Raw genomic sequence first — 13,959 nt, forward strand, 5'->3', positions numbered from 1 at the left:
ACAAATCTTGTCAGCCAAATCGGTTGAAAATACAGTCCATAGTAAACGAATAAATCGGATAAAGCTGATCCATATTTCAATGATTTCAACTTTGGAGATTTGTTTCCATTTAATGAATCTTTGGTATTCTTTTTATCCTCTTTGAGACCTCACTGCATTCACTCAGGAAAACACTCTCTGCATAAATTGCACAGGACACTTTCATAAACGATCAAATGAATTAAATCACAACTGTACAATAACCATTAAGATTGTCAAATAATGGATTAACTAATCTGGAAAGTGTTAAAATTCAGGAATAATTTTACTTGTGTGTGGCAATACCACAGGCGAGACATGCAAACTTTCTTGCTTTGGACACATTTGGACAACATTTACCCTTTTCTAATACTTGGTATTTACATTTATATTTCATGACACTCTACCCATGTTCATGACTATAGTAACAATACAAAGCTGTATATGAGCCAGTAATGACAGCGTATCAATATCTACATATACGTACAAATAGAGAACTTTTCAAGACACTGTAGAACTGGCAGGGCAGCCTCGTGGTTAAAGCATCCGCTCATCATATTAAAGACCTGGGATTGAGTCTCCAATTGTTACAATGTGTAAAGCCCATTTCAAGTGTTTCCCACAGTGATATTGCAGAAATATTGCCAAAAGTGGAATAAAACCATACTCACTCATGAAAATGAAAACAGTTTTCATTTTAAGTGTATCCTCCATGTAGTGAGGCAGACTTATCAAATCTTGTAGTCAATATCACATTTCCTATAGCAAGTACTTACCTGCATAAAAGAGAGTCTTTGATTCTGTAGGGACTGGTACAAGACATTATTAGTGCTGTTGTCAATGTAACCTGGAAAGGACAAGGGAATGAATATTTATCACATTATTTCTCAGCAGGATAAAGATAAAGGTATCCTTTGTGGTAATATATGGATGAAAATGCTTGCATAATAGGTCAGCTAGTTAATACTTTCAAAATACATATTATCACACTTGTCAGTCTGCAATGAAATGAGCTATAAGCATCAGGATTATGGAAAACCTCATGGCATAATTTTCATCATCATAAAAAATAGCCTCATATTTATTTCAGGTGTGTGCATGAGACATGGCAGAAACATTTGATAAGTTTGGTCATCGTGGAGGCATAAATGGTGAAACAATCCAGCCTTGTGGGATGTGTTTTCAATTTTGAGGAAATTTGTCCTTCCTTATGCCACTGTTACGATGAAGGCTACTTAATTCAAGTGATGGAAATGATTGCCTCAACGGTGATTCAATATGGAAGGAGATTTTCGACATTATCTACTAATGACTCATCAAACATCACAAAGAGGCATCTCTCATATGAGATTCGAGAACATTCTGAGGAATGAAGTCCCCATTAAAATGCTACTGCTTCAAGATCATGGAAGGAATTGACCTTCAGTAACCCTTACTTGTTGTAAGAGGTGACTAACAGGATCAGGTGATCAGACTCACAGACATGTCATCATATCCTCATTGCAAAGATCGATGCTGTTGATCACTGAATTGTCTGGTCCAGATATTGTTGAATGCCTCCACCTAAACTCATTTGCCTCCACCTAAACTCATTCACTCATCACCTAGGAATTTATGTCAAATTGAAGCAACCCAACAGATTTCATTTAATGATTTATAACCATTAATTGTGCTTTGATCTTGCACCTTTTTGGATGGATACAGAGCTTTATCAATGCATATAATTATTATTATTGTTATGATTATTAATTTTCCACATTAAGGTGAAAATGCAGCAGTGGGGGCTCAGGTGATCCTGGCACAGTCTGTCTGATAAGGCTCATCATCAGCTTACAGCCCTTGCCCGCTCTACAATCAGCCCAGACAGTGAATGGGACTTCTCCCAGGTAGCACTGCCTAGTTGAACCCACCAAGAGCTTTTCAGAGAATATGTAGATTCCCAAACACTGCAGCCTTCTGCATTACCCAGAGTGTCAGAAGGGCTATGCCTGGAGGAGAATGAGGGTACTCTCCTGAGCTGCGATATCTTGTTAAAGAATCACATTTTGGCGATTGTGAGTGGCATGTGATTGGTCATCGAAATAAACCTCAAATTTCAGATTCTGCCCAAAACCCTTTGCACTCTTAAAAAAGCGTTGAAATTCCTTGCTTTCCTCATGAATCTTGATATGCATCGCCAGAGGATGATCAGATGAACAAATACGTGCTAAACTACACAATAGATTCTATCATGAAGAGCCTCCACATAATCAGTCCCTGAAAGTGGTCAAATGCAACATATGTCATATTTGGGATTTTGTTTTCTTAGTAAAGTACAAATTCTAGAACCTTTTTGGTTGAGTCCCATCCAGGATTCGAACCCGCACCCTCAGAGTCAGGCACCTAATCGCCAGCACACAAAGTCAGCAGCCTAGCCCACTCAGCCACTGCGACTTCCACGAAAATGAAAAGTCGGACAACTGGTAGTCTAGACTGCATACTTTGTATACCCCTCTGATAGGTGTAAACTGGCACGGCTCCCACGGCCGAAAGCTATGATTACATGATGCCATTTAGAAAGTGGTCAAATGCAACATATGTCATATTTGGGACTTCACTTTTTTAATAGGACGCGACCAAAATCAGTTGTAACCACTTCGTTTGTCTGATTTTCTCAATGACTTTTGGTAACAGTACTGGAGGAGGAAACGCGAAGGCGTCCTTCCAATGGAAAGCTGAGAGCAGCCATTGCCCAGGCTAAGGGATTTGGTTGTGGCCACATAAAAGTTGTTGTCTGTTTGTTGAATCATGTTGCAAATAGGTCTATTTGAGGTGATCCGAAAGCTTGACTGATTAGCTGAAACACTTCCCGTCCAGCATCCATTCAGTTGGAGATGAACGAAGAGGACGAGATAGGGCGTCTGCCATGACGTTGCAGGCTCCTGGTATGTGACATGCTTTTACTTGAAGATTCAGACTGTCAACTAAGTTGAACAGCTGAAACATTAGGTGTAGTAGATCTCGTTGATCCTTGTTTGTTTATGTGAAAAGCTACTGTTGAGTTGTCTGTGTGGATCTTTAATAACCAGTCTCTCAATGCTGTCGACCAGTGGTGGATGACATGAATGACCGCTGGTTGATGTGAAGAGCCTGTTCCTCTTCGTTCCAGATTCCTGCTGCTACCTCGTTTCCTAGATGAGCTCCCAATCCTTGTAGAGATGCGTCTACATAGAGGTGGTTATTGACTTCCGGCTCTAACATATAGGTTCCTGCACAGATCTTCGATCGGTGAGTCCACCACATCAGAAAAGGCTTCAGGTTGTCTGGGAGCGGAATCTGTCCTCTGTTGTTAAGATGAAGATTCAAGAATCGTTGTAAGGGACACATCTGCAGTCTTCCTCTTCTGGTCATATCTTGCACTGCCGTGAGTAGACCTAGTAGACACTGCCATTGTCGAAGTTTTAACAAAGAGAGTAGAACTTGCATTATCATTTCTTGAATCTTGACCCACCAGTCCTCCGGAACTACAATCTGATTCAACGTCGTGATGAAACGAATCCCGAGGAATTTGATATCTTGTTGAGGTTCCAGTTCCAACTTTAGGTGATTTACTAACCAACCCAGTTGAGTTAGTAGCCTGAATGTGAAATCTAATTGTAGTCCAAGTTGACTTCTGTTGATGTGCTTGTATGCTGTTGACCAGATAAAAAGCACTGCGTAGCTCCCCCAGGTGTGGATAATTGACGATGGGTTTGGCTACCCATGTAAATAGCCATGGGTCCAAAGATATTCCAAACGGTAGGACTGTCCATTGGTAATGCTGACCGTTGAAAAGGAAGCACAGATATTTCCTGGATTCTCGATGAATCGGGATATGCAGGTATGCATCTTGTAGATCTATGCTGGCTAGATAGTCTGCTGTTCGGATGAGGAGTCTTAGTTGAGGAAGATGTAACATCTTGAAATGTTCTGGCTTCCATAGAAACTGTTTGTTGAATTCCTTCATGTTGTAAATGAGTCAGAATTTCTCTCTGGAATTTTTCTTCAGTACTAAGAAGATTTGGGAGTAAAAGCCGGGCATTAGATTCTGTGGCTGTATTACTTCTACTGCTCCCTTCTGCAACAGTGTTGATGTAGCATCGGTCAACTTGTCTAAATGATTGTCTGCGTAGATGATGGGAGTTGGTAGTTTTGTGTGCGGTGGTGTATTGTCCAGCGGAATCTTGTAGTCATCTCGTAGAATATTCATGACATAGTTATCGTTGAGGATTCCCCAATTTTGCCAGTAGAGTTGAAGACGGTTATACGGGAATGGCTGGGGGTGGAAGACTCCAGTCATTCTGAACCTGATCTTCAGTGTTTATTCCCTCCACCACCCCTAGACGATCTTCCTGACGTCTGAGAGCGTTTATTTCCTCCATAGGGGCGATGAAAGGAAGAAGGCGATTTCTCCCCTTAATTGTTCAATTTTTTGTCCCTTGCTCTTTCAACCCTTGAGAACTTTGGCTTGATAAATTAATGATGATTTGTCTGTTTAAGGACAGAAGTCAAAGTGTTGATTTTATCATCACAACTTTCCTTGAATGTTGAGTAACTGATCTTGCTACCTCTTCAATCCTTCCGTCAAACACAGTAGATGCAGACCATGGGGCTTGATACAAAGACTTTGTGAAGTTCTATTAAGTAGACTAATACTCGCAGTAGTATAGGCTAGATGTTAGGACATAAACTGTTGATCATTCCTCTGTGTAATAATCACAGACAGAATCATCCTCTCTTCCTCATTGACAGGATTGCTGAATTTTGTGATGAGAGTCTCATTGATGGCTCTAGATCGAGCTAATCCGAAGAAAGTTTGCCTCGTAGTGGTGTCAAGTTGTGCAAGTCTCTTGTCTTCTACTTTGTAACATCTGCTGCGAGCTGAGTTGATAACTTTATAACCTTTGTCGACATCAGGTGCTCTGATGAATGGCTCCATGTGATGAATAGGGAAACGACGATCCCGACTGTGTGAGTCCAAGTCCGAAGGGGAGGATGAATGCATACAGCATCTTCTATGAATAGTGGAGACTGAAGGAGACCTTGTCCGTTGACAAGTCCATCTGCCAGTGCACTCACATGAGCATGTGACATACCTCATCCGAGTATAACTACTAGTGCAAGTGCACTCAGTCAGTATGGGTGTATCCTTCTCTGTACTTCGACCCGATGACCGGGACCTGGATCTTCTGGAGTGCGTGTGTGCATGCACCTCTTCTTTATCATCAGACGTGTGTGCAGGTCTCGAAGAATGCTTTCTCTGAATCACAGTTGACATTGTTGACGAGTGCAGTCGTTTTCTCTCTTCCTACCGTTGCTCCATAATATCCATCACCTGCGTTGTGAATCATTGCATGTGTTGAAGAGTCGTCTACGATGCCCGAGGTTGCAGTCAACATCTGCGATGTCTGTTGTAGATGAAAAGGGTTCTGAGGAGTTGATGATGCCGTGGGTGTCGATCTAGTTGCCGATGTCTGTTAACTGATGTCTTCACTCTGTGTCATCAACGGAAAAAATTTAAAACGAGTATGAGCAGAACATAAAGATTTACACGCCGGCCAAAGTACATGTGGGTCAACCGCCGACAGCCGTAACCTGCACTGAAAACATGATTTCTGAGACTAAGTCTCAGTTGATGAAATACTTGTTAGAAAAAATCACAAAAATCACAAATATATATAATAATAATAAACATTTACAAGCCAAAAACCGCATACAACACAAATTTAGTTAGAAAAACCAAAAGAATGAAAAACCTGTTGCCGTATACAGGACCCCAGGTGCCTCCAGCCGCCCTCATCAGGCGATAGAGAAAGAGCGAGTATCATGGCCATTTCATTTTAGAAGGGAACTTCAAGGGATTTCAGGTGTTCCACTACCTTCGCCAGCAAAGAGGAGATAAGCAGTTAAGCATGAGTCAAGATCAGGAAAAATAATGAATATGTACAGATGCATGAAAAGATGCATGGACGGATGGAGTACATTTTAATACGACCTTCAAAACATGTTTCAGGGGATAAAAATGAGTTCTTGGAACAGTCTTTTCAATTTACTGTCAACATCAGTGGCTATTGGTCACTGGTAGACATCGCCATTGGAACCTAAAAGTGATCCAGTTGAATAAACTGAGAGATCTTTTACCCTGTAAAGATCCGGGGTAGAATAGGTCTTCAGCAACCCTCAGCAACCCATGCTTGCCACAAAAGGTGGACAATGCTTGTCATAACTGGTGACAAAGGGACCTGGTGATCAGACTCGCTGACTTGGTTGACACATGTCACTGGTTCCCAATTGCACAGACTGATGCTCATTCTGTTGACTGGATTGTCTGGTTCACAATCAATTAATTATGGACTGCCACCATATAGCTGGAATATTGCTGAGTGTCGCCATAAAATTATACTCACTCGCTCACTCACATGGCGGTGCACAATATTTCAAAAAGGAAGGAACATGTCAAGCCCCACTACCAAAGACGTATGTACCACACTTGCACAGGTTGATGTGGAAAGGTACATAAAGTCAAAAGGCAAATCAATGTATAAATGTATAAAGTGTATGAGGCTTCAGATTCACTGATTCAGTAATTTCTGAGGACACTAAGGTAAATGCACCACTATCAATAGAGACCAGACAAACCAACCACAATACATACTCCCTTCAATCAGGTCAGCTGAGAATGACTGTAATGGCGCTTTACCAAGACTACCTTGAAAACGTACGTACTTTTGAACTTGTCTTTGTCATATTTGGGGCAGCAGACAGGGCGTGTAAGTTTGCAGGCCAATCCATCTTGTTTATTGTGGTAGTGGTCTATGAGCTGCAGAAGAACAACAAGGGTTACATATACTGATCTATTTAACATCAATGCAGACCTATACATTTTCAAACAGTTCCTTTAAACAGTTTCATGAGAATATATATGGTATTCATAAGAGCAGAAAGTTACAGTTTCTTACAATTTAAATGCCACTATATATTTTAAAAATTCATCATGAAAAATTATTGTCATTGATCCAACACCTGTTTATCTGGCACAACCAGAAACCTGCAAACCCCTTCATTTTCATTTACATGAAATTAGATAAAATGAAAATACATCTTTCATGTTGCAGCTATATCACTGCATGAATGTTGAGATGTTTGTTAAATTAACCACAACCATATGTAAATGCATTAGAAAGGCATTTGCATTCTTGTGAAAAGAGAAGTGAATGCATGCCCCCCATGAATGCCTCAGATGGTCATAAACCATTTTAACTTCATCAGATCAGAATGAATTGGAGTGAGTGAGTGAGTGAGTGAGAGAAGGATGCATCAATACTTTAACCACTATGCTTTCCCACTGCCACTTGACCTCAAGTTATCTTCTGTCCTTCAGTCAGATGGAAGACTATTACATTAATATTTTTCAAACTATGGTTGTAACAGATGCCATACCACACTAATACAGCTGCAAGAATGACAGTGAAAATTCCTTGAAATTGCTCTTGCAATTTCACACATGCATTAAGTACAACAGGCACTGAATTAATTACTGAGAATTAATCAGAGTGATCAGTTTCATAACAATCTAGGCCAAATGACAGGACACTTGAACCATGTGTAATAATTTGAAACTACTTTTAAGTTATCAAAAAGACACCTGCCTGAGCATATAATTTTTCAAGCCATTCCCACCCAAGTTTATTCCTCACATTTTTATCGATATCACTGATTAACAATTCTTGATCACATGTCAAAATTTTCACCATATTTTGGAAGATAAATCAATGAAAGAAATCGTCGTCATTTGCGCCACTGTTTGCATTTTACTGATGTATGTCTAAAACAATGATTCTTATTGGCTGCATTGACAGATGTGATCCAATCACATGTTAGCTTAGAAAGCAGTTAGGAAAGTGGAAGCATGGCTTTCTTAACGATTATATAACCAATTTTATGGGATGCAAAGTTCTGAAATTCGACAATCCAAGAGACACAGATGTAACTTGTTTGAGTTGCATTTTAGAAGTTGAGGTGTCCAAATAGGACAAATTGTATGGATAACAACTTCTTTATTGCGTAATAGCGACGTTTCGGTACAGATTCTTGTACCATTGTCATGTCATGAATGGTTGACAACGGTACAAGAATCTGTACCGAAACGTCGCTATCACGCAATAAAGAAGTTGTTATCCATACAATTTGTCCTATTTGGACACAGATGTAGGTACTTGACGTTGATAAGTGGGACCTCATCACCTTAAATATTTTCTCTTCAGATTTAGACATATCTCAAGATCGAGTGATGTGCATTTAAATCCCCGTTTATAAATGTAGCTCCCACACACTTTCATATGTATAGCTCCCACATGCTTTCATATGTATAGCTCCTACACACACTTTCATATGTATAGCTCCTACACACACTTTCATATGTACAGCTCCTACACACACTTTCATATGTATAGCTCCTACACGCTTTCAAATGTATAGCTCCTACACGCTTTCATATGTATAGCTCCTACACGCTTTCATATGTATAGCTCCTACACACACTTTCATATGTATAGCTCCTACACACACTTTCATATGTATAGCTCCTACACACACTTTCATATGTACAGCACGCTTTCATATGTACAGCTTCTACACACTTTCATATGTAAAGCTCCTACACACACTTTCATATGTATAGCTCCTACACACACTTTCATATGTATAGCTCCTACACACACTTTCACATGTACAGCTCCTACACGCTTTCATATGTACAGCACGCTTTCATATGTACAGCTCCTACACATTTTCATATGTAAAGCTCCTACACACACTTTCATATGTATAGCTCCTACACACACTTTCATATGTATAGCTCCTACACGCTTTCATATGTACAGCTCCTACACACACTTTCATATGTATAGCTTCTACACACTTGAATGTAGAATGTACATTTTGAAATTACTTTTTACTGCTGAAAGGACTATAGAAAGTATAATTGTTTTACTTTGATTGCGAGAATTAGTTGTTTCAGAAAAAGAAGAAAATAAACAATATCTGCAAATTACAAATGTCATATCATGCAAAATTTATTACATTGAATAACTCTAACAATTAGATGGACAGTTAAAAGAGCCCTTTCACAAAGTTTTATGTTTGTGAGTCAGTGTGTGTCAAATGTCCAGCATTCTTAGAGAGGTAGGTTTCATTGGGCCCCATGTTTTCTGTTTATGAAAGGAATACTGGGTTTAGGTGATCAACAATTTCTTAATGAATCAAAAAAGACCTACCATTATGAGACATTCAAACTTTGGTCCATCTTCAATGGAGAATTTCTCTGCATTAATGTTGATGAAGTAATGTTTGGGGCACAGCTTGGAGCTGAGAGTTAGGGCATAACTTTTATGGTCATCTCTCTCTCGCACACTACAAAACAAGACAATAGACAAACAGACTGTTATCATTATCATATGACAAGAACAATCATAGCCACTTAGGTGACTAATCCCCCACCACAAATTTACCAAATTTTACATTAAAAAGAGTGAGTGTGTGAGTTTTAGTTTCGGCAGTCTGTAAACAATCGAGTCTGGACCAGACAATCCAGTGATCAACAGCATAAGTATTGATCTGCATAATTGGGAACCAATGACATGAGTCAATCAAGTCTGCGAGAATGACCACCCGATCCCAATAGTCACCTCCTGTTTTGGCAAGCATGGGTTGCCGAAGGCCTATTTTACCCCGCACCTTCACTGGTCAAACTTAAAAAGAAATGAAAGTGAAGGCTGTAATCTCTGATGAAGTTAAATGTCATCAAAAACATGACCAGTCAATCGCTCTTGATACGTTAAAAAAACACAAATATTTTCAACACACACTTTGACCTTGACAACACTTTAGTGCATGAATTAAAAAAATGTGGTAAAAAAATTTGCTAATTAAAAAACATTCAACGGCAGTCTTGAAAGTCTACAAAGAAAATCCAGTGATCATTTCTTGAAATATCTTGCTGACAATCTTAACATGCAGTTAAATATGCTGAAATCTTCAAAATGTTGCTGTGACCTTGAAAATTATATGAAGGTCACCAAAATCAATGGGCCCTGCACCTTCCCTCGATAAAGCTTGGTGCTCTGTATGAAGAAAATCCAGTTATCAGTTTTGGAGATATCTTGCAGACAAGCTTAACATGCCGGGGTGGGAGTGGGGTAATAAATTTTGTACACATGCTCTGAGGGGTGAGTCACTGATTTGTACATGACAAGAAGGAGGGGTCGCTTACTTTGCACATTAATTTTATGGGGGGTGGGGGGACGAATGGATGCATGAACAGTGCCTAATATTATATCCCCAGCCTCATGCTCAACACACAGTGGAGAATAATAAAACTTTGATGGCTTAGAAAACATGAACACCAATGTTGACGTATTTTTGTACAGAAAGGAGCAAATCATTTTACAACAAAAGCCTTTACATGCCAGGAGGGGGTCCTACTTATGTTGGGTAAGTGACACTTCACTCCTTAATGATCTAAAAAGTTTGAAGAATACTCTCAAAAGATTCACAGAGAACCATTATAAGCACTGTTATGTAAAATATATCATAACACAGGAAAATATCCAATGGTTGAAATGTGTGAAAAGTTAGAAAGTGGCGATTTTATTTACACCAAATATGTGAAACAAAACATCAACTGGAGAAGGAGTGTGATTCAAGACTTGGATTATTTTAAAAGTATGATGAGCTGTCAGTGCTTTTGATGGTGTTGATCATATACATATATTAAGTAGCATTGGACTTTGTGTTGGTTTATTATCAATGATAATCGCTGCACCTGTCATACTAAAAATGGAAAGAGTGGTAGGAATACCTGGAACAGTAGGAATACGTCATGAGTTACTTTCTCATGTTATGTTCTCAGGTAATGTTAACTTACAGGAATTTTCCGTCCTGATGACCATCTTTAAGCAGTCTTACTTCTGCTTCTTCCCTGGATATTCTTTGATGATACCAAGGCATTTTCAGATGGAGATCCTTGGCAACCATTTTAATCAAAGAGTCACGCATTGGGCCCATTGCTTTGTCCATCCGCACATTCTGTAAAAACAGTGATTCATGATGACACAAATAGTTTCATGCTCATCTTGTGGTTTTCTCATAAGATTAGCATTTACTAGAAAACCACATATGTGAAAACGATAGCATCTTTTGGACCTGTTTCCACCATTTCAGCTAGCAATCACAGAATGTAACACAAGACAACAAAAGTGGAAATTCTTCACTTCTTGTTAATAATTCAAAGAGTACTGCTCTGTTACACAATTGCCATAATCCTTTAGTTTGGTTCAACACATGGTATATAGTGCATCGACTGGGAAATTAGCATAGACTTCAGATGAATTACATGTTGAAGGTGACAAAGGCATAGTTGAGTTCACACTTCATTAGTTGCTTTCACAAGACATGATGAAAAACAAGTATAACTGAAATTAGGTGAGAGGAGTTCCAGCTCAACCCCAGGACATTTCCTACGAGCAGTATTACCTGCTGCTCGTGGTCATCCCTACACAGACAGTTGGAATACCGGACTTCTCACACTTAATATAGATGTGACCACACACAGAGACAGAGACACACACAGACACACACACACACAGAGACACACACACCACACACAGATAGAGAGAGAGAGAGAGAGAGAGAGAGAGCAAGTTTCTAACAACAATGGACAGGCAATGGACATATAGAGAAACAATAGCACTTCCTTGTACAGTAGATGTGTTGATAGACACAGCCAAGGGAGATGACCAATAAAGGCCATAAATATCATACACAGTAATTAATGGAAGTGACAAAGAGGAACAGGGTGGCTGATAAGACAATGATTGCTGCTGTAACAGTATACGAGAAAACATGCCTCCAAGGTTTTGGTAGACAATGTAAAAGCGGAGGGGGAGGGATTTCCTGACCCTGATGGTTTTACATTGTCTGCCAAAACCAAGGAGAAGTGTTTTTTTAACGTATATACTCTCAATGATGGACAATTACGACGTAGATGATAATTTAATGAAGCTACATAACAATAACTGAAGTGAACGTAAAATCAATGTAATTTAACCCCACTACCTTTGTGGCCCTGGTGACCATGCGGTAGAGCATCTGCCTGCAAATCTGACAGTTGCAGTTCCAATCTCACTCGGGAATCACCAGAAAAAGAGTGAGTGAGTTTTAGTTTCGGTTGTCTGTAAATAATCAAGTTTGTACCAAGCAAACCAGTGATCAACACCACGAGTATCGACCTGCACAATTGGTAACCGATGACATGAGTCAGTGAGTCTGACCATGCGATCCCATTAGTCGCCTCTTACGACAAGCATAGTTGCCTTTCATGGCAAGCATGGGTTGCTGAAGGCCTATTCATTCACGGGTCTTTATCTTTTGAAGCAACAGGCCCACCTCTTCTGAAGATTACAATACTTGTTTTCTCGAAGTTAACAGAGAGTTTCCCATCATTTCTTTAACGTTCTAAGATATTGAATTGAGTTTGTAAGCCAGTAATAGCATCAGACACTAAGATCACATCATCATCAAAGAGTATTTCAAGCATATCAGGACACATTTGAACACTGTGTTTACAGGAGATCATGATATCATAATACAGTTCACATATAAAGAAAGAAAACAACTTTGGACTTATAATAAAGCCAAAGTTAGTTAAAGAATACAGCCCTGCTGTACCCAATGAGACAGTCAAAGAAGTTAGTTACAGCATCACCATAATGTACATGATTCTTATTGTTTGAGTACATTGGCTTTAAAACAATACACATTTTCCCTCGTAAACAGATTTTCTTAAACAATGTCACAATGTGGAACAATCTACACAGTCAAAAGCTTTCTTAAAATCAACAAGAGCAACAAATAATTTGTGTTTACTTCGTGAAAGACATTTTTGAATTAGAGCATGTAATGAGAAAATATGATCAGCCGTTGAATATTCTTTTCCAAAACCGGCTTGGCTTTCAGGAATCAAGGTTCTCATCTTTGACCAAACTGACGTTTTGTCATTTAATAAGGTTGTAAATATCCTGCCTAAAATTCTCATTAACAATATACCTCTATAGTCAACAGGGTTGTCAATAGCTCCTTTTTTATGCAACGGGAAGAATAATTTAACGAGACCAGTTATCTGGAAATACACCTCTGTCGAATATTGAACTGAAACATTTCCGTAGGAAGGGCTTTAACTCGACCTGAGAACATTTTATCATTTCAATGACAATGTTGTTCGGTCAAGCTGCCTTACCACTCTTTAAATGACTAATCGCATATTTAATTTCACCATTAGAAATTTGTGTTCTAAAATCTATGTGTCAATACTCATTAAGAATGAGAACACGAACATCATCATCAAAAGTAATGTTAGTATTCTCAAGAATAGAATCATTTGAGAACACTCTCTTAAAATGCATCAACCATCAATATTTGGTTTGACATTAGTTTGATTTCTAAAGGAACGGATTTATTTCCAAAATTTAGTGGGATCATGGCCACACTCAATTAAGTCACTACTTTCCTGTATTCTACATGAATTTTTGTATCTATTTCTTATTTTGCAAAAATATTTTCTGTTACTCTCAGTGTGTCTATACCGAAACCTTCTCAAATGCTTTGCGAGCGAGCATCTTGTCTAGTAATCTTGCAGTCTTTAACGCTTGAACTGGTTGGAAACAGCTCATGAACATATATCTGGGAAAGGAGATGCTGTCTCTGAGTCCATGAATGTTGAGATCCATGCCATAATAAATCCTCTAGATCCAGATAATATAGTCAAGAAGGTAGATCAAATGCACTCCATTGGTCTCATTGGTGAGTGGTGCCTGTTCAGAATCATATCTGTCCTGTAGTGGTGTGATGACAAAGCAAACTCTCACA

The 13,959-nt window shown here is 39.1% G+C and overlaps 1 protein-coding gene across 1 annotated transcript in view; it reads right to left on the bottom strand.

Moving 5' to 3' along the window:
- The window catches only part of LOC137291108 (tyrosine-protein kinase SYK-like), a 172,289-nt gene that overhangs the window by 99,305 nt on the left and 59,025 nt on the right, over positions 1-13,959 (bottom strand). The window contains exons 4-7 of the mRNA XM_067822390.1: positions 10,961-11,121; positions 9,312-9,447; positions 6,763-6,856; positions 795-865 (exon numbers count right to left, since the gene is read on the bottom strand). Of these exons, the coding sequence (XP_067678491.1) occupies positions 795-865; positions 6,763-6,856; positions 9,312-9,447; positions 10,961-11,121 (462 nt within the window). The remainder of the gene's footprint in view (positions 1-794; positions 866-6,762; positions 6,857-9,311; positions 9,448-10,960; positions 11,122-13,959) is intronic.

Source organism: Haliotis asinina, chromosome 7 (assembly GCF_037392515.1).
Source record: "Haliotis asinina isolate JCU_RB_2024 chromosome 7, JCU_Hal_asi_v2, whole genome shotgun sequence".
In the NCBI taxonomy this organism is placed as follows: domain Eukaryota; kingdom Metazoa; phylum Mollusca; class Gastropoda; order Lepetellida; family Haliotidae; genus Haliotis; species Haliotis asinina.